The sequence below is a fragment of the Acinonyx jubatus genome, chromosome A1 (assembly GCF_027475565.1).
Source record: "Acinonyx jubatus isolate Ajub_Pintada_27869175 chromosome A1, VMU_Ajub_asm_v1.0, whole genome shotgun sequence".
Taxonomy (NCBI): domain Eukaryota; kingdom Metazoa; phylum Chordata; class Mammalia; order Carnivora; family Felidae; genus Acinonyx; species Acinonyx jubatus.
The window spans coordinates 224,147,745-224,167,574 of NC_069380.1; the positions used below are offsets into that span (position 1 = coordinate 224,147,745).

Here is a 19,830-nt window from a genome sequence, read left to right on the forward strand (position 1 = left end):
GCAGTCACCAGGGCCCCAGGCCTGTGAGTCAGAACTGCTACTCACATGCAGAGTTGAATTGAGTGGCTGAGACTGAACACCAGGGGTCCCTAATCACCAGGTGAGAAAAGCTACTCGTCCCTAGGCGAGAGGCGAAGACAGTAAAAGAGAAAGGACTTGCTGAGTGACTTAGATGTCCCTGCAGGAACAGACTAGCTGGTGAAGGTAAGATAGAAGGACCCAGACCACAGCCCCCGCTTCCTCCCATAGCCGGGAAGCTCCAAGAGTAAACACTGAATGCTGACTGGCATCCGGGAAGGAACACAGGCCTCCCAGCTCGGCATGGAGAGGAGGGGGACGCTGGTATTTCTAGAATCATCTAAGCATCACGCTAGGGGCTTTACCCTTGGCACTTTGATCTTCCTAGGGACACTCCGAGGTCAGTATCATGACTCACATTTCACAAATGAAGACTGAGCCAAGCTAAATATATTGCCAAAATCACACAGCCAGTAATTGGCAGTCACTTCCAACCCAGATGGTCTGATCCAGAGCACTCTGTTTCCGTGGGACCTAGACGCTGGAAGGAGGGACTGCAGTGAGCTGTCTCTTCCTCTATGGCTCCTTTGTTTCTCTAAATTACTCACACACATTTGATGCATTCTCTCGAGCACGGTGTTGTGCACAAACTTACAAAAGCGTGCACCCTAGGTCTCTGAATCCTTCCCCCACCCCGCTTTAGGGCGCAACGCCGTGGAGACGGTTGAATACCGCCCCCTTCCCAAGTATATGCCCAACTCCCAAGATCCAGAACCAGTGACTGTGACCTTATTTGGAGAAAGGGGTCTTTGCACATGTAATCAAGGTAAGGATCATGAGATGAGATCACCCTGGATTTAGAGTGGGTCCTAAATCCAAGGGTTTAGAGTGAGTCCTAAATCCAATGACGGTGGCCTTATCAGAGAAAGGCAGAGAGAGGTTTGAGACACGGAGCCTCAGGGAGGAAGACAAGGCAGAGATTAGGTTTAAGCAGCCACAAGCCAGTGAATGCCTGCAGCCGCCAGGAGCAGGAGGAAGCAAGGAGAGTTCTCTCCTAGAGCCTGCAGATTTCAGGCGTCCAGAACCGCGAGGGAATAAATTCCTGTTGTTTGAAGGCACACAGTCGGTGGTAATTTGTTTTGGCAGCTCTAGGAAACTAATTCACGCTGAAATTAAGAATCTTTCCTTTTGCAACTATCATTTAAAAAACTGCATTGGCATCTGGAGCCTATAAAATGTATTTACTGTAAATCCATTTGATTTTGGATTGGGAACTCAGATTTGAAAATCTGCATTCAGAGAATTACTAATTGTAAGAATACACAGTCAGAAGGGGCACGTGGGTGACTCAGTCTGTTAAGCATCTGACTTCAGCTCAGGTCATGATCTCACGCTTCCTGAGTTCGAGCCCTGCCTCCTGAGTTCGAGCCCTGCCTCAGGCTCTGAGCTGACAGCCCAGAGCCTGGAGCCCGCTTCAGATTCTATGTCTCCCTCTCTCTCCACCCCTCCTCCTCTCGTGCTCTCTCTCTCTCAAAAATAAATAAACATTAAAAAAAAGAATATACAGTCAGAAAATAATATGTACAAAGTAGGGCAATACATTAGCTACTTTCTCAAAAAAAAAAAAAAGAAAAAGAAAATGCTTTTCCTGCAAAATATTTTGCAGTCCAATAGATAACATTATTTAGGGATGAAGGTTACTTATGTTATTCCTATAGTGTCTTAATTAGCTTTTCTTTAATGGGCATTAAGCATAAAAGAGAGGAAATGGAAAAGAACAAACACAAAGAGCTTCGATTTCACCCACAAGTCTGTTTTGCAGCCTGCAATCTGTCAGGAAAGCCTGCAAACCCTCCATTCCATTTTTTGGTATAAATAGTTTTTATTCTGAGCCTCTTTCTTCTCTCTCTCATGCTAATAAGAAATTTTTAAAGCAATCACAAGCTCCAACTGAAGATAAGTGGTAAGGCGGGCTTCTCTAAAATGCCCCACATTATCCTCCCTCTGTCCTCTTCGTGAAGATTCTGCAGTAATCTGTCATCCTCCAAATGGAGCTGAGATAGGCTTCTTTCCTGGAGCACTGTCACTGTTTACCTGGGAGGTGAGCTAAAAAGCCTAGGACTCCCACATTGGAAGAAACAAGGGGAAGGTGTGTTTCCAAAGTAGCCCCAGGCGTGGAGCAGGGAGCCTTGGGGCTTAGCCTGGGTGGGATCCTGCCTCCATCACTGACTGGGTGAGCCTCTCTTGAGTTGCGGCTGCTTTGTGGGTAAAGTGTGGATCCTCGTAGTGTCCACCCCATGAGCTTTTGTGATGAAAGACATGTTGCTAAACCCTGTGGTCAACTCTGTCTTCATTGTACTCAACTTATTGGCCCATTTGACATGACTGGTCACTTTGTTGATTTACTATCAAAATAAACCCTCCCCCCCCCGGCGTTTCCTCCTGCTTCTCTGAGCTCCCTTAGCACGGGTCCCTTCCCTCCTCCCGCAGGAGGACCCCGAACCTCTTATTTTCTCACCCCGTGGCTGGCCTCATCCAGAGCTGTGACTTCAAATAGCACCTTTTTGCTGAGGATGCCTGAATCTCAATCCCAGCCTCCCGTCTGAGCTCTAGACTGATGTCTGTAGCAGCTCCCCATCTGATATCTAATAAGCCTCACAAAGTAAGCGTGTCCACACCAGACTCTTGATTTTCATCTCCAGAACTGCTCAGTCTCCCGTGCTTCCCATGTCAGTAAGTCGCAATGCTAGTTTGGGCGAGCAAGTCAAGGCATGCCTCTTCTCTTGCTTTCACATTCAAATCCATCAGCAAATACTGCCACCATAACTTCTGAGTATTTCCAGAATCCACCACGTCTTCCCTCCTCGCATCTCAGCTCATGGCTCCAAGCTATCACCCTCTCCCTCCAAGGCAATTGCAATGGCCCCTGTACTGGTCTCCTTGCTCCCACACTTACCCCCAACCCAGCCTTTTCTCTGCTAGGCAAGCAGTGCAATTCCTTGAAAACCTGCATCAGACATGTCCCGGCTCAGAAGTCTCCAATGGCTCCCCATTTCACTTGGATCTCCAGCAACTCCCATGGGCCTCACCCCCAGTAGATCTCCCTCCTTGTTCTTTCCTCCAACATTCCGAACCGTTCCCAGACTCGAGGTAACTCTTCCCTCTGCCGGCAAAGCAGATAGACACCTACTCAACAGAAAGAACTCCCCTTACCACACCTGTTCCCCTCTGTCCTGTGCTCAAATTTATTATTTCCTTGTTAGCACTTGTCTCTTTGGCGTTATATATTTGTTTGCTGTCTTTCTCCCTGCTAGAATGTAAGCTTCATGAGAGCAATGAATTTGGTGCTTTCGTTGCTGTATCCGTGGCACCCAGAATTCTGCTTGACACATTAATAACCATTGAACGATTGAATGACGGAATGAATGGATGAATGCGTGAGTGAGTGAATGAATGAATGAGGTGGTACATGTAAATCACCAAGTACATTCTGGCACAAATATGTAATTGATAAATACTATCTGCTACTGTGCCTATGTTTCATTACTAATTATTATTTGTCTAGGTCCTTTATACACCCTGCCCTTCCTCCTGGCCCTTCATTTTTTAAGATCTGTCACTGCCATGCCCAAGCCTCTCCACTGTCGGAAGGAAGTCATGGAGATTATGCTGGCCAGGAAGAATGTCATCGGCTACCCGTCTTCTATTGGCTCTGAGTTTGGTGCTCTCACATACATACATAAGGAGGAAGGTAGGACTATACTGTCTTCAGGAATAGCCATTGGATGCCCTGAATGTGGCTTTGGACAGCCTGAATTCCAATCATGTGTTCTGTCATTTTTATAGACCAGCTAACATGTAAATATTTCTGCCTCCAGGGGCAACTAGGTGGCTCGGTCGGTTAGGCACCTGATTTCGGCTCAGGTCATGATGTCTCTGTGAGTTCAGGCCCCACAGCAGGCTCTGCACTGACAGCATGGAGCCTGCTTGGGATTCTCTCTGCCCCTCCCCGATTTGCACACGCACACACTCTGTCTCAAAATGCATAAATAAACATTTTGGGGGGAGAGAGAGAGGGTGGGGCACAAGCAGGGGAAAGGGGCAGAGGCAGAGAGGGTGAGAATCCCAGGCAAGCTCCACGCTCAGCATGAGAGCCCATCACGGGGCTCAGTCCCATGACCGTGAGGTCATAACCTGAGCCAGAATCAAGAGTCTGACACTCAACGGACTGAACCACCCACCCAGGAGCCCCCATAAGTAAACATTTTAAAAAAATGTTCCTGCCTCCAAATTATACCTCCCAGACTGGCTTTGAAACGTAGCCCAAAACATTATTTGGGGTTCCGAAAACACAACCAATCTTACCTGATGGACTATTAGGGCTGTTTGGGGGGCCGTACGAGCGTAAATATGTGAATTTTGTAGGGAAGAGTTAGGCGAGCCCCCGGAAAGCAAACCAAAGAAACTTGTCCCACAGTGTGCCTTGGGAACTGTTACCCAGCAGATCAACAGCAGATAGGACTTATTCATCTGCACAGCTTTTCAGCTTTGGGCCACAGGGTCTGCACAGATGTGTTAAGAAGAGGTGAGTACACACACGCACAGCATGTCACTGTAAACATAAGAATGCTGGGCAGAGTCCTTGGAAACCAGGGGGGCGAGGACAGATGATGGGGTGGGGTCTCTGACAAACAGCTACCCCGGCCTGGTAGGCAGCCAAGCCACCGTGAGATAAGGCCTGTCGTGGGTACCTGTTCCCCACACACACCCTGGCGATTGCAGCTGGTGGGCTTTGTGAGTGTCGTGCTCGGGTCAAATGCCCACCCGTGGCCCCAGCGCCGGGAAGGATTTGGAAAATTACTAACCCAAAGGCTAAGGAGACTCAGTCTCGGTCCAGAGCCACTTGACCCCCGATCCCCCGACAAAACACTCTTTTGGAGACAAACTGGCAGGATCCTTAGACAGAATGAGACAAAATCACTGACTCAGGAAAACCAGGCCCTCTCTGGAGGGCTGAAGTCTTTTAAGACGTGGCTGGAACATTCTTGGGTGGGACAGTTCATCAAAAAACAAACAACTTCGCAGCTCGCCTTCATCCAAAACAAGTTTCTCTGTGAGCTGCCCTAGCCACTGCCTCCACCTCGGGCCAGGCTACTCGGGCGTCTCCTGAACACCAGTCTTTACCTCGGCCGTGGGGACCACACCCTGGTGTGTCCCAGTTCCTGACCTGCTGGGGATCACGGCCCTGCCTCCATGCTGCCCTAGCTCGGCTCAGTTTGGGGTTGCCTTCATAAGCCACCCTGAGCTCGGTCCACCTTGGGTGGTGACCCTGGCTCAAAGCCTGCATGGATAGGTCAAGCCAGCAGGAACAGAAGAGGACAGTGGCTAGGAGTACTGGCCTACGTCACCATTTTCAGCTGTGCAGACAGCACGGCTGCCCAGTGAACACCTAGGGGTGCCTTCCTGCATTTCCACTTCCTGGCAGTGATGTAATACGTCTAAGGACTCAGTCCTACCAGGCCGTCCCCACCCTACGTGCAGAGAAAAGGGTGGCACCCGGATGCAACTTCTCATGGGACGAGGCCACACAAGGTCTCCAGATGCCAGACAGAGGGCCTTTCCCAAAACCTCCCCTAGACAGCCGGCAGCTTGGCTCGGGGATCCAGGGATGTTTGTTCCCCAAAACCACTCTTCCACTATTAAAGGAGAGCCCAGCGGGGTCCCTGTGCTGGAGCATGACCCCTTGATGTGTGTGGCTGCACCCCAGCCCAAAACTTCTCCCCACAGGATGCAGAGAGAACAGGAACTTGGGCATAGGCGCTGAATTTGGAAGGCTGAGCAGGAAAAAAAGAATGTAAAATAAATCATTGACATTTTTACATTGATTACACGTCTAGTAGTAATATTTTTGGATACATTATTTTAAAATATAGTATTAAAGGGATGCCTGGGTGGCTCAGTTGGCTAAGCGTCTGACTTGGGCTCAGGTTATGATCTCACGATTTCTGAGTTTGAGCCCTGCGTCGGGCTCTGTGCTGATGGCTCAGAGCCTGGCGCCTGCTTCGGATTCTGTGTCTCCCTTTCTCTCTGCCCCTCCCCTGCTCGAGCTCTGTCTCTCTCTCAAGAATAAACATTAAAAAAATTAAAAAACATATATTATTAAAATTAATTTCGCCACTTTGCTTTGCCCTTTTAATCAAGTTACTTGTGATGGGCTAAGTAATAGCATCCAAGGACCCCGGGAACCCAAAAGCATCACTTTATATGGAAAAGGTGAGACTGTCTATGAACCATGAACCTCAGTTCTAGAGAGTGGCTGAGCATAACCTTGAGTTGTCTTCTGTTGAGGAAAGAGAATGTACATTTGCAGTTGTAAGTGGAGTAGTTAGGCCTTGTAAGGCACAGGCATCCTTGGACATGTGGGTGATGTATGCATGTATGTTACATAACCAAGGAGCAATGGGACGTGTCCTAGATACCTGTTGACTTGTCTGCCAGTCCCTCCTCTCCGGGGCTCCCAGAAGTCATTGTGGACAACAGGACCTCATCCCCTGCCTCATCCAATTGAACCAGGATGGGCACCTGTCCCAACATGGTCGACTTAGCGTCCCTTTGGTTGAAATATTGACCTGAGAGCAAAAGGGACCTAATATCTAAGCTCAGGAGCTATGGATGGGCATTTTCTACTGACAATCTGGACCAGAAAGGCAGAGGAGGACAGAGGAAAGAAAGGAAGGAAGGGATAGGGAAGGGAGGGGGAAGGAGAGGGAAGAAGAGAGAGAAGTTGCGATTAGAGATGCAGAGAGAGTCCCGATGGTAGTTTTAGACTAGGTTGATTTCTCTTACATCCAACCAAAGGAATTCAACTAATACGCCTTATCACAGATCAGTTGTGAGAAACAAATGTCATTTATGTAAAAAGTGCTCTGCAAACGGCACAGTGCCATAGAAAGGCTAGTGCTGTACCTATTATCAAGGCAGACCCCCCCTCCCGTCAGTGCTCTAGCTGGTGACCTGGACTCCACTTTGGGATCCCCTGACTTCCCACTGTCTCTTCTCCCGAGTCATCCTGCATTTCCCCACATCTGAGAAACTCCCAGAATCTGCTCTTCCTCCAGGAGCCCATTGCCCTCTCCTGTCTTTTCTAAACTAAAGTACTGGACACACAATTGGACTAAACAATCTCTAAAATTCCTTGCAGCTTTGCTGTGTTGAAATTCTGAATTTCTTTCATGATCCTCAAAACTCCACTGACCACTCAGACTGTAGACTAGGGGGAGGTGCATCAGAGGGTCCTGGGGGCTGGTGAGAATGCAGCGCCCCCCCCCCCAGGATTACCCCATTTTTCAGCTTGAATCACAGTCTGTGGGGGAGGGTCGAGACGCTGCACTTGAAGCATGCTCCAAAAGCTGCAATAAATTTTAGCTGTTGTTAGTAATATAGCAAATAGAAGACTCTGTACAAATTCTAAAGCAAATCGACTGGGTCGATTTAATATTCAAACATAAATTGGAAACTTCCTTACCCAGCCCCTCTCTAGAATAGGAGAGGGGCAGCTGTTATCATTAAAGGCAGCATGCAAATGTACCTTGATTTGTGTGCTCCTTGGTTTAATGGCTGCCCCACCAAGGAAGGGATTATGTTTTATTTTGCTTTAACGTACACATACGTTTTATTTAAAGTACGTTTGTGAAGGTATAGTTTACACATAGGAAGAGTCGCCCTTTTTAGGCAGACGGTTCTAGGAGTTATATAACCACAACCACGGTCACGATATAGACTATTTCTATTGCCCCGGAAAGTTTCCTTTCACTTCTTTGTAGTCCGTCCCGCCTGCTCTCCCACCCCACCCCCAGTCACTGGCAACCCCTGGTCCGATTTTGTATTTTCCACAGTGTCATGTAAGAGTAGCATACTGAGTCACTACTCAGGCTCTTTTTGCAGGCTCATTTTGCTTAGAATAATGCACCTGAGATTCATTCATATTGTGGCATTTATCTGTAGTTTGTTGTTTGTTTGTTTGTTTTATAGTGAGTAGTATTCCAAACCATGGATGCATCACAGCTTGCTTGTTCATTCATCAGTTCACGGCTTTTTGGGTAGTTTCCAGCATGGGGTCATCACGAATAAAGTTGCTAAGAGCAGCTGCATGCAGGTCTTTGTGGACATCAGTTTTCGCTTCTCTTGGGTAAATACCTCGGAGTAGAACCATTGGGCTATTTGGTAAGTGGAGATTTAAATTTATAAGAAACTGTCAAACCATTTTCCAGAGTGATTGCACCATTTTGCATTCCCAGAATGATGTATGAGAGCTCTGTCTACTCCGTACTCTCCCCAGCACTCAGCCGTTTTTGCCACATTTTTAAATTTTAGCCCTTCTAGTTTAGTACTTTTAATGCACATTCCTGCAACAAGTAATGAAGGCCAGAGTCCTTTTGTATGGTCATTAAACACATGGGTTTGAGTTACTTGTACTTCTATGTTTATGTTTTGAGAACATATCTATATTCCTGATACAAGCCCTTCATCAGATACGAGTTTTGTAAATATTTCTTGCCAACCCCTGGCTAGTCTTTAACTTCCTTAACAAAAACTTTGGGAGAGCAGAAGTTTTTCATTGTGAAGTTCAAGTTATGAATGTTTTTGTGTGTGGTTGGTGCTTTGGATGTTGTGTCTAAGAAATCTTTGTCTAACCTATAGTCACAAAGACTTTCTCCTGTGTATTCATCTGGAAGTATTGTAATTACTGCATTGGATTCAAGGTCTATTCTTACTTAATTTGTACACATGGCATGAAGTATGGCTCACAGGCCGTTATTTTGCCCCAGCAGCGTTGGCCGCAAATATTATTCCATCTCCAGTTAATTACCTTGCCATTTGTGTGAAAAATCAATTGCCCGTAGATTCAAGGTTCTATTTCTGATTCTTTATTCTCTCCCATTGATTTCTACGTCTGTCTCACCAGAACCACACGGTGGTGATTACGGTAGCTTTATAGTAAGTCTTGAAATCAGGTCGTTTCAGTCCTCGAGTTTGGTTCTTTTTCGAAATTGTTTGGCTTTCCCCAGTCCTGTGCTTTTTCTTTCTTTCTCCAAAGGATTTTTAGTGGGATTCTGTTTAATCTGTAGACCAACTTGGGGAGGACTAACATTTTAACAATGCCTTCTGGGCCCTGAATGTGTCACACCTCTCCATTTATTTACGTCTTCTTTGAACTCCTAATGTTTTATAGTTTTCAACCTTTTTTATTAGACCTATCCCCAAGGAGTTCAGGAATTGTAAAACTGTTGCCAATTGTGGTTTTTAAATTTCAATTTCCAATTTTCCAATGCTAGTACCTATAAGCACAAAGGAGTACTGCGAATGCCTCTGTATCCTGTGACCTCGCTAAGCTCAAATATTAGTTCTGGTCGTTTTCTTATAGAATCTCTGAGGCTTTCTGTTTAAACCATTTCATCATCTGTGAATAAGAAAATTTTTTTTCCTTCCAATGTGCCTACCTTTTCTTTCTTTTACTTGCTGGATTGCATTGGCTGGAGCCTTCAATATTGTTTTGAGTAGAAGCAGTGAGAGAAAATGCCACGCATTGTTCTCCGTCCTAGGGGGATTGTATTTGCTTCGTTCAATACTACATGCCCAGCACCTTGCACCATGCCTGGCACACAGTAGGCACTCAAAAGAATTTGCTGAATGAATTAGAACAAAGTTAGCTTATCTACACAGAGACTAAAGTAACACGGGTTCCATCAACATCTTATCCCACCACTCATTCTATTGAGTCACGAGTAAAACTATGTGATGTGCTCCAGGATAGCATTTTGAAATCGGGAACATCTTCAAATGTAACAGTGCTCTGGGGGGAATGTAGGAATTCAGGGATAAGCTACACGCTTAATGTGAAGGTGACGCTGTACTGCAAATTTGCCCGATGAATTAAAACCTTAATTAATCGATAAGTTCAATCAAAATGCAGTAACAACAGAACTCTGGTTTGTCTCCCTCTTCTCTGGGATCGTAAAGTCTGAGAAGCTACAAAATCTGATTTCCACATACTATCAAAATGCTAAGGATGTCTACATAGTACTGTGGTACTAACTACATAATGGAAAGGATAATACCCTTGTCAACTCGGGGGTTAAACATAAAACACTTTCGGAAAGCTCAATTCAAAACATATTATTTATTGTCTAGTATTGTCCTAGGAGTGCCGGTGAGAAGTAGGGGGCCAGAGAAAATGGTAGTATTTTAAATGGTTCCTAATCTCAGGAAATTCAATATTTTGTGGTAGACACCAGACTTAGGTATTAGAAATTGAGACTAATGCAGCTTTCCCTCTGATTGCCAAAATAATAAACAGAGGGAAAAAAATATCAAAGTGAGCTAGAATTACACAGGAAAACTTGGTGAAACGCATGATATTTTAAAAGGGCTTTAAAAAAATAGACCTTAGACCTTGGATAGGTAGCAAGAATAAAAATTTAAGCTTTATTAAATATTTTTAACTTGCATGCATTTTATGTTCGTCTGGTCATTTTTAAAAAACAAGCAAAAGCAGGGGCACCTGCCTGCCTCAATCAGTAGAGCACGCAACTTTTGACCTTGGGGTTGTGAGTTCGAGCCCCACATTGGGCATAGAGGTTCCTTAAATATAAGCAAAAGCAGAAGTTGAAGAAAGAGAGGAAAAGGGGGAACAAAAAGTAGCTATATATTAATCTCAGTTACATTTCCATTCCATTTAATTTGTTAAGAATCACCAGACTGGGGCGCCTGGGTGGCTCAGGCGGTTAAGTGTCTGACTTCGGCTCAGGTCATGATCTCAAGGTTCATGAGTTTGAGCCCCACGTCGGACTCTGTGCTGACAGCTCGGAGCCTGGAGCCTGCTTCAGATTCTGTCTCCCTCTCTCTCTACCCCTCCCCTGCTCGACTCTCTCTCTCTCAAAAATAAATAAACATTAAAAATAATTTTTTTAAAAATGACCTGACCTAAGGTTTGCAGAACCAGGAAGAATTACCTACACACATACCCTTTGTGTGTTATCATAACGAGCAAGGGTGAGTCAGCCGATCATGAAACGCTCACCTATATAAAGTACATTGCTTCCAAAATCTAGGCAGTCAGGTGCTAATGGTGTGGGGTTTTTGAATGGCATGAGCAGAATCCATTCCAAAATTTACTTTGTGTTTTTCATCACTTTGCAGACATGGAAGTAAGTTACTAGTTACCAGTACAGAATGCCATCAGGTTACATGAGTGACCTGGCAAGAGGCTCCCCAAATGCTTTATCCTCTAGCAATTATAGAAAAACCAAATTTTTAAAAGGCATTACATATGGATAAGGCTCTGTGTAAATAAATGGATCTACGCTCTGAGTAAAGCTGCCTCAAATCCCTTCCTCAGAATAAAAGAAGAATTAACAAGAAAAAAAATTATGCATGACATTTATATGTCTGCTGTCCATAATTTTTTTTTTTTTTTCTGATTTAATTTTATGTCTTCAACATTTAAAACATTGAATGCTTCCAGGGCACCTGGGTGGCTCAGTCGGTTAAGTGTCTGACTTCAGCTCCCGTCAGGATCTCATGGTTGGTGAGTTCGAGGCCCACGTTGGGCTCAGAGCCTGGAACCTGCTTCAGATTCTGTCTCCCTCTCTCTCTGCCCCTCCTCCACCCGCACTCTGTGTGTGTCTCTCTCTCAGAAATAAACAAACATTGAAAAAAAATTTTTAAACACAACATTGAATGTTTCCAAAGCCAAAATTAGATAACAAAATACACTCAAGAGAATTCCTTCTTCCATTCCTATTCGACCCTGTGCTCTTTCTTTCCCCATAGATAAACTTTCGAATAGTTTTTGGTTTACACTTCCTGTGTGACTTTTTCACAAATATAAGCAAAACACATATGCATACGCAACCATGTTCATGTTTCTCTCCCATTTTACCCCCTTTCCCACCAAAAGAGCGTATGATTTCACGGTTTGGCACCTTGTTTTTTTGTTTGTTTGTTTGTTTTCACTTACCAAACTATTCTACAGAACATTCCATATCAGCATGTTAGAAATTTTCCCCATTCCTTTTTGCAGTTCAACATTTTGGAAGCATCTGTGTGGTCCCTTTAAAAATATTAAAGAAGTCGGCGCACCTGGGTGGTTCAATCGGTTAAGTTGTGGTGTGTCTGACTCTTGACTTTGGCTCAGGTCATGATCTCTGGGTTCGTGAGACTGAGTCCCACATCGGGCTCTGTGCTGACAGCGAGGACTCCGCTTGGGATTTTCTCTCTCCATCTCTTCCCGCCCCTCCCCCATGCACGTGCGCTCTCAAAATAAATAAACTTTAAAAAATAGGGGTTAATAATTTTAAACATCAAAACAATAGCATATGGCTGGTCATTTATGAAATTGTTTCTGTGAAAAGTGACTTTTTCCACCCTCCGAAACTAATGCTACCTTGCACCTCTGGTGATGTTTTGTAAATATTTTTCAAAATGTTTTCTTTTTATCACCTTCTATTTGCCTGTTGTGCTAAATACAGAAAAGGAAAAAGGGAAAGTCTAGATCTAACCACTGTTAATAGTTGAGCACATTTTCTTCCAGCATGTTTCCTCTATGTACACATTTTTTCTTTATACTTTTGAAGGTAGAGCCGGTGCATCTTGCAGTGTCCTTCGGCCAAAGACTTTGTAAATTGAAGATAAAGCTGTACCCTCCTAACACTCTCTGAATCCAATTTAAATGCCTTTGTGATCTCTTCTTGGGTTCGGGGTGATTTAGAAAATTTCCCATTCATTATCATCACTTATTTTCTGGAGTTATCTTTTCCAACAACTACTAAGTTAAAATGAGGAAGAAAAAGAGAGGTCAATCACTCCCTTTGAAACCAGTTATCTGATTTGGAGTCTTTGACAGGAAAAAAAAAAAAAAACAATTAAATGTCCCATTAACTTCCACATTGCCATAGTGTGATTGAAATTCAGAGGCTTTTCAAATCTAAAAAGCGCTCCATGCCATAATCAAAGATGACACTATTAAATCACTCATTTAAAAAATACACTTTTAGAATACTCAAGGGGCGCCTGGGTGGCTCCGTCGTTAAAGCGTCCGACTTCCATTCAGGTCCTCATCTCACAGTTCATGAGTTCAAGCCCCACGTGGGGCTTTGTGCTGACAGCTCAGAACCTGGAGCCTGCTTCGGATTCCGTGTTTCCCTCTCTCTCTGTTCCTCCCCTGCTCACGCTCTGTCTCTCTCTCTTTCAAATATAAACAAACATTAAACACTTTTTGGGGGTACTCAAATAAGGATTGAGTATTCAATCCTTGGGTTTTTTTTATTTTTTTTTTTAACGCTTATTTATTTTTGAGACAGGGAGAGACAGAGCATGAACTGGGGAGGGTCAGAGAGAGGGAGACACAGAATCCGAAGCAGGCTCCAGGCTCTGAGCTGTCAGCACAGAGCCCGACGTGGGGCTTGAACTCATGGAGTGCGAGATCATGACCTGAGCCGATGTCGGCCGCTTAACCGACTGAGCCACCCAGGCGCCCCTCAATCCTTGTTTTAATACTCAAGCGGCCTTTCACTGACTCACTGGAATTTTCTGACCATTCCTCCTTAAGAAGGACTGTGAGCGTTTGCATGGGTCAGCAGCAGCACTAGCAGGAATGTGGCAGGTCCTTGTCCAGAGACCAGCCAAAGCAAACCCGGCTTGATGAGTATTGATCTAGGACCTCATCAACCGCGCCGTTCTAGACAAAGGTCAGTGTAATTAGATTGCTTTGAGTAAAATGAGCCCATGGCAACCTAGACTAACAGAATGGGTAAACCATAAGGTGATATTTGCTTTAGAAAAGAACTACTTCCCAGAGAATTGCTTTAAATAACAAGCTCTCTTACTATATCTTAAATAAGATTTGACTACACTACGTCTTTCAGGAACTTGCCATTGAGGAGAGTCCTGTACACAGGTACTTCCTGTTTTGCTGGGAAGTCTTTTAAATAATATTATCTGGCACATATAACACAAATAATTACCAAATTTTCATTGTAATTATAGGGGATGTCGTTTGAGGTTACATCAGAGCTACAAGGTAAATCGTCATCCTCTTTCGCAAGGTCTTGGTAGACTGTGGAATTTAAAAAGGTCTCTTAAAAGGGCATAAAATGTGGAAAACATTTAATACTTTCAAATGGATTGTGAAATGCTGAAACCGGGACGTTGAGGTCTCTGGCTCCCTATTAACACAAGCTTTACAAAGCTACATGTGACGTCACAGGCTCATTCCTACGTGCAAAACTGCTTTATCACTTTTAATAACAAATTAATTCACCGTGCTAATTACACTTTAAAAGAAGCGCGGGCGAGGGGGGGTGTGCAAAATAACCTGAGCAGGACGGGCCGTCCTTCAAAAATTATGACTTGCCAGAGGGCAACAGTATTGGATAAACCAAAGGCAGGTCCTTCTAAGTGGTGGGACTTTTGCAGGTCACGAGCCCATGAAGCTGACCTAAACAGGAGACTCTTTTCACGTCTCCTTTCACTAAGGCTATTTGCTAAGAGTTTTTGGTTCAGGGCACAATTCAGCAAAAGGGTCAGAAATACCCCCCACCCCCACCCGCCACCCCCGCCTCCTTGAGGCTCTTTTCGCTCACTGGGGCCTCAACCCTGCTGTTGGAGGGCGCTGCCCGAGATGGATGCCGGCTTTGCTGTCCGAGCTATTACGAAGTTTTAGGTAAAACATCTAGCACAACTATTATTTACTCTAAAATCACCGGGGCCCAGTATAATAAAAACAGTTTCTTCTGTCCTCTTTCCCTTGTTTACCTAAAAGAGACAGGCTTCCCGAGTTTGTTGTTGTTTTACAAGAGCGGTGCACGGAGGAGAATCTCGGCTCACTGTTCGCCAAGCGTGCTGGACGCAGCTCGGCGCGCTCCAGAGGACCGCCGGCCCGGCCAGGGCGCACGCAGGGAGCGGTCCCCGCGGCCCTCCGCGCATCTCCCCCGGGGACACCCTGAGTGTGATGCACCCTTCGCTGCGACCTCTCCTCGGTCTCCGCGCCCGTCCAGAGCGGCAACTCCATCTCTCCCGGCCCCTGGTTTCCAGGTGGGCCCGAAGCAGGCCCCCAGCCCCGCCGGGAGCTGCCGGCTCTCCCGGTCCCCGCCCGCCCGAGGCGGGCACCAAAGCCATCGCGGCGCCCGCCGGGGAGGGCTGCCCAAACCCGTTCCTTCCTTCACAGCCCCGAGCGCCCCGATCCCTCCCGGCGCGTCCGCAGTCGCGTCCCCTGCCCCGCCTGCCAGTCTTCCACACGCCCCAGCCGTTCCCGGGACCGCGCGGGCGGTAAGAGCCCCGTCGCCGGCCCCGGCGGCCCCGGGGCCTCCAGCGGCTCGGCGCTCCGTCCCACGGCTTCCCCCGCGGCGTCCTCCGCGGCCGGGGAGGGGGGGCGCCCCGGGCCGCGCGCCGCCCCAGCCCCGCTTCGCCGCCGGCTCGCGCCGCCGCCCCTGGCCGCCCGGGGAACCGCAGCGAGTCCCACCCCGCGCGCCCCCGGGCGCAGCCGAGGCGGCGGCGGCGGCCCCACGGCCTGTGCGTGCGCAGCGCCCCCCGCGGCCGCGCCTAGCGCAGGCGGCGGCGGAGGGAAGGAGGGCGCCGCCCGCCCTCCCGCCCGGCCCGGCCCGGCCCCTCCCCAGCCCGCCGCCCGCCCGCCCCCGGGGCCGCCGGCGGTGTCCGCGCCTCCGCGCCCGCCCCTGATTTCCTCCGCACGGCGGCGGCGGCGGCGGCGGCGGCGGCGCCTCGTGCGCGCGGTTATTTATTTATTTCCGGGCCCCAGAGCGCTTATAATGGAGCCGCTGTCAGCAGAACCTTCTGCTGCCGCCGCCGCCGCCGCAGCCGCTGCCGCCGCTGTCCCTCCTCTTTTTTTTCCCGGCAGATCTTTGTTGTGTGGGAGGGCAGCGGGGATGGACTTGAGCTTGCGGATCTCCTGCTAGAGCAGCCGCGCTTGAAGAGGGCGCCGCAGCCGCGAGGAGGAGCCGCCGCCGCCCCGAGGCCCCGCCGGACCCGGCCTCCGTCCGCCCGCGCCCCCGCTCGGCCCACTCGCCCCGCGCCTCCCGGCAGAGTCCCCTCGCGGCGGCAGATGTGTGTGGGGTCAGCCCACGGCGGGGACTATGGTGAAATTCCCGGCGCTCACGCACTACTGGCCCCTGATCCGGTTCCTGGTGCCCCTGGGCATCACCAACATAGCCATCGACTTCGGGGAGCAGGTAAGCCCCGGCCGCGCCCCCCGCCCGGCCCGGGCAGTTGCGCCCTGAACCCCGCTCCCCGCGCCCCGCTCGCACTTCTTGGCCTTAGACACCCGGGCGCCAGGGGATGAGAGCAGCGGGGAGTCACCTGCTCCGAGTGCCTTTTTTATCCTAGAACATTTGGTTGGGCTTGCAGCTTGTCAAGGATGACTTTTCCAGCACTCCATCCCCCCTGCCCCCAATTATTCAGCAGACTTTTCCAGCTCTCTCCGGAAAATGTTAAAAGACCAGAGGGATTAGAGCTTCGCCTATAGAAGGGTTTTTAGTGCACAGCAGGAGTATTATGTAATTTGTTATTATGTAAACCTCAGGTCTGTAAGTAGTTGCATATATATAGCTCAAGTGCTTGGTTTTTATTTATCCGGTGTTGGTGGTGATGGTGATGGCGATGATGGGGAGATTTTGCATTACAGTGTGTCCAAGTTGGTTTCCAGGTACTTCTAATTTTTTGGGTGTTTTTTTTTTTTTTTTTTTTGCCCAGGTATGGATTACGGGTGCCCAAATGATAAGCCGACCGTTGGCCATCTCTAGTTTGGCGTTTGTTTATTTTTTTCTCTCTTGGACCACTAAAGGAGGGGAGCACATTTTTGTTTGTTGCCTTCTCATCCTTGCTTCTTTTTCGTGCTTTTCCCCATTTCTCTCCATGTGGCGTCATTGCAAATGTAGCGCTGCAGACTCTTCAGCAGAGGGGCACTGGTACTCTGCACTTTGCCTGTGGGGACCGTTTTTGCAGGGCCTCGGGTGGGATGCAGCTACATCTCAAGGCCAGGAAGAGGATGGGGGGGGAGGGGGTCAGTTCCTTGATGGGCAGGTGTGGAAACCGGCCCGGCATGTGATGAGCCACACTCCTGGTATTGTAGTACCTTATTTCTTTTCCTGTACGTCAAGAGACTTCGAGGGATGTTTATATAGAAAATGCACCTATGTTAATGCACTTTTAGTTTTCCAAATCCAGTTTTTCAGAAGGGGGTTTGTTTGACTCCTCTAGTAGATGAGTATTGGCTTGGATTGGTCTCTCTGTACTCAGAACTTTTGACTGATTGCAACTCTACAGGCTCACTAATACTTAGCCCACATTGTAAGCTGCTTTTTTTCTGCAAATTTTCTTGCCAATAAGTGTTTGCAACGTAGTATAGTCTCTAGAGACCTTTGTCTAGTAAGGCAACTAATTTCCCTTGGTGAAATCTTACATTTTTTCTGTTGCCACTTTGCTCTGACAGTTGCTTTCCAGGGTCCCCCAAGGGCTTCTCTGCTCTCCATCTCCTTCCTGCTCACCATCTCTTCTTTCCTAGTTAACTGGTGACTTCGGGCATTTCCTATCATCTATGGAAAGGTTTTAGGACCTGAATTTACTAGACTTCACATTTTAGACGAGTCAAGTGCTGTATAGACACCCGAACCTTTTACTATTTTAAGGCTTATTTTCTTGGAGCCACCCCAAAGGTGGTCAGAAAGCCCGGGCTACTCACCAGCTTACTTGATCACTTCTCCCTGAACTGGGGTGTGTGTGTGTGTGTGTGTGTGTGTGTGTGTGTGTGTGTGGTGGGGTGGGGAGGGAGGATTATATGGGATAACTGGTGAAGATAAGAGTATTCTTTGTCGTAACTAAATGACTTGAAATATAACATAGTATCGCCTCACATTTGCCTTGATTTAATTGCAGGCCGATATCCCTAAGGATTTGATTTCAGTGTAAGGGAAAGGATCTCTCCTGAGGTCACAAAAGGGACGCTAGACATATAAACAATTATACAGATGGTTTATCCTTGTGGGTCTAATAATTCAAGTGCCTTCTTAAAACATTGCTAACCTAATTATCATAGCTGACACAAGCAAAGTGCCAGAAGCATTGTCCTTTTGCACAGAAGCTTTATCAACAAGTGTTGTTTGAGGTCCTTATCCCTTAAGCGCCAGTGCATTTATGAGGTTGCAGGCTGTCTGGTAGTCGAGATAGCTTGTCAGAGTTAGGGGTGAAGGGATGGGGGAAAGAAATCGACAGGTTTGCCAAACCTTGTTTTGCCAGTATTGCTTGATAATTGTTTTTGCAAAATATGAAAAGGTTAGGGGGATGGAACTTACTTTTTCTTAGTTTTAAACTGAAGGAAGAGAATTAACAGTAGGAGTTGAAGAGTGACCTGGTCACAGGTGGTAAGAACAGAGGAGCGTTTTACCCCAATTACTCGGAAACACAACAGCGAAGAGGAAGAATGAACCTGGTTGCAAAAGTAGGTCTACTTTAGACTTCAGAAAATATGCAGCTCTTGACTTGAGTTTTTAATCATAGTTTAGACAGATGGACACATGCAGATCTCTACCAATCTTCTGTGAGAGTGGGCAGGTATATTACACCTTCCCCTGAGCGAACAGTGCTTCATATTTCAGTAACTAATCCTAAAGAAGAAATGTAACAAGGGAGTGCAAAGGTCAAAGGTCAAAGCAGCCTTTGGGTTGCATGCTGTGGAGATGATGGAGAAATGCAAAATTGAAAGGAAAACGTCTCATTGGCTTTTAAGTCTCTGACTTGTCAACAGCAAAAAGATAGTAAAATGACTTAAAATGTTTCTTAGATGGGTTTTTTTTAAAAAATGGTTATAAACATCTCTGTTGTTCCTGTAGAATATATGGACAGAACTTTTATGGACAGAATATATGGACAAAAAATGGGATTCCAGCTGTATACAAGATTCCATTGCAATTTGAATAAACAACACAGATGTGACCGTGTAAAGGAATTATATAGTCATAAATTATCTCAGAGCTGTTAGTGCATGTGGGGGAGGGGCAAGGAAGAAGCCTGTAATGATTCATTCAGTGCCTCCTGAGATTCTCCATGAACATTCTGTTGTATACAGTTCCCTATAATTTTATAGGTCAGTCAGGGAGGAAACCCAAATATTATGGCGTATTCTAACAAGACTAGCAAAAGCTATCATCGCATTTTAAATTTTGGTGGTGGTGGTACTTTGGGGGGGGGGGTGAGGGAGGGTTGAAATCTACACTGGGGAACAAAACCATATGGAATAAATGACCTGCTTTGTAATATTAAACAGAAGCACCATAGGAAAGAATGAGAATAAATCCATTATTGCAGAAACTAAAATAATGTTTGTAGAACCCTGTAGATGCATAGAACACTTTATAATAATGGCAGTATATCTAGAATTATAATTTTATCTCTATTTTTATACACTGAAAATCAAAAGTGTTAATTGCTTCCATTCACAGACCACTCAGTATGTGCTTAAAGCATCTCAGCACATGCTGTCAATGAGGAAGGACTGAGAGGCTTAGACGTGTTAAGTCACTTGTCCAAAGTCACACAGGTATTACTGGGCAGAACCAGGATTCAAGCCACATCTGCTGGGCCCTTAGTCATTCTGCTGACTGCCTTCTCCAGTCAGGCTCATCCACTGAAATCCACCCAGGAGTTCTTAGAAATTTAGGATAAGTTCTGGCTTTTCTGATTGCCAACCTGGGCTTAAACTTGAGCTTAGCTGTCAGATTTTGAATTTATGATGTAAGACAATCA

General features: G+C 46.7%; 1 protein-coding gene across 1 annotated transcript in view; it reads left to right on the plus strand.

The window, feature by feature from the left end:
* The first annotated feature begins 15,782 nt into the window (after positions 1 to 15,782).
* The window catches only part of ANKH (ANKH inorganic pyrophosphate transport regulator), a 137,568-nt gene continuing 133,520 nt past the window's right edge, over positions 15,783 to 19,830 (plus strand). Inside the window, exon 1 of the mRNA XM_015068857.3 lies at positions 15,783 to 16,262. Coding sequence (XP_014924343.1) covers positions 16,167 to 16,262 — 96 coding nt within the window. The 5' untranslated portion in view covers positions 15,783 to 16,166. The remainder of the gene's footprint in view (positions 16,263 to 19,830) is intronic.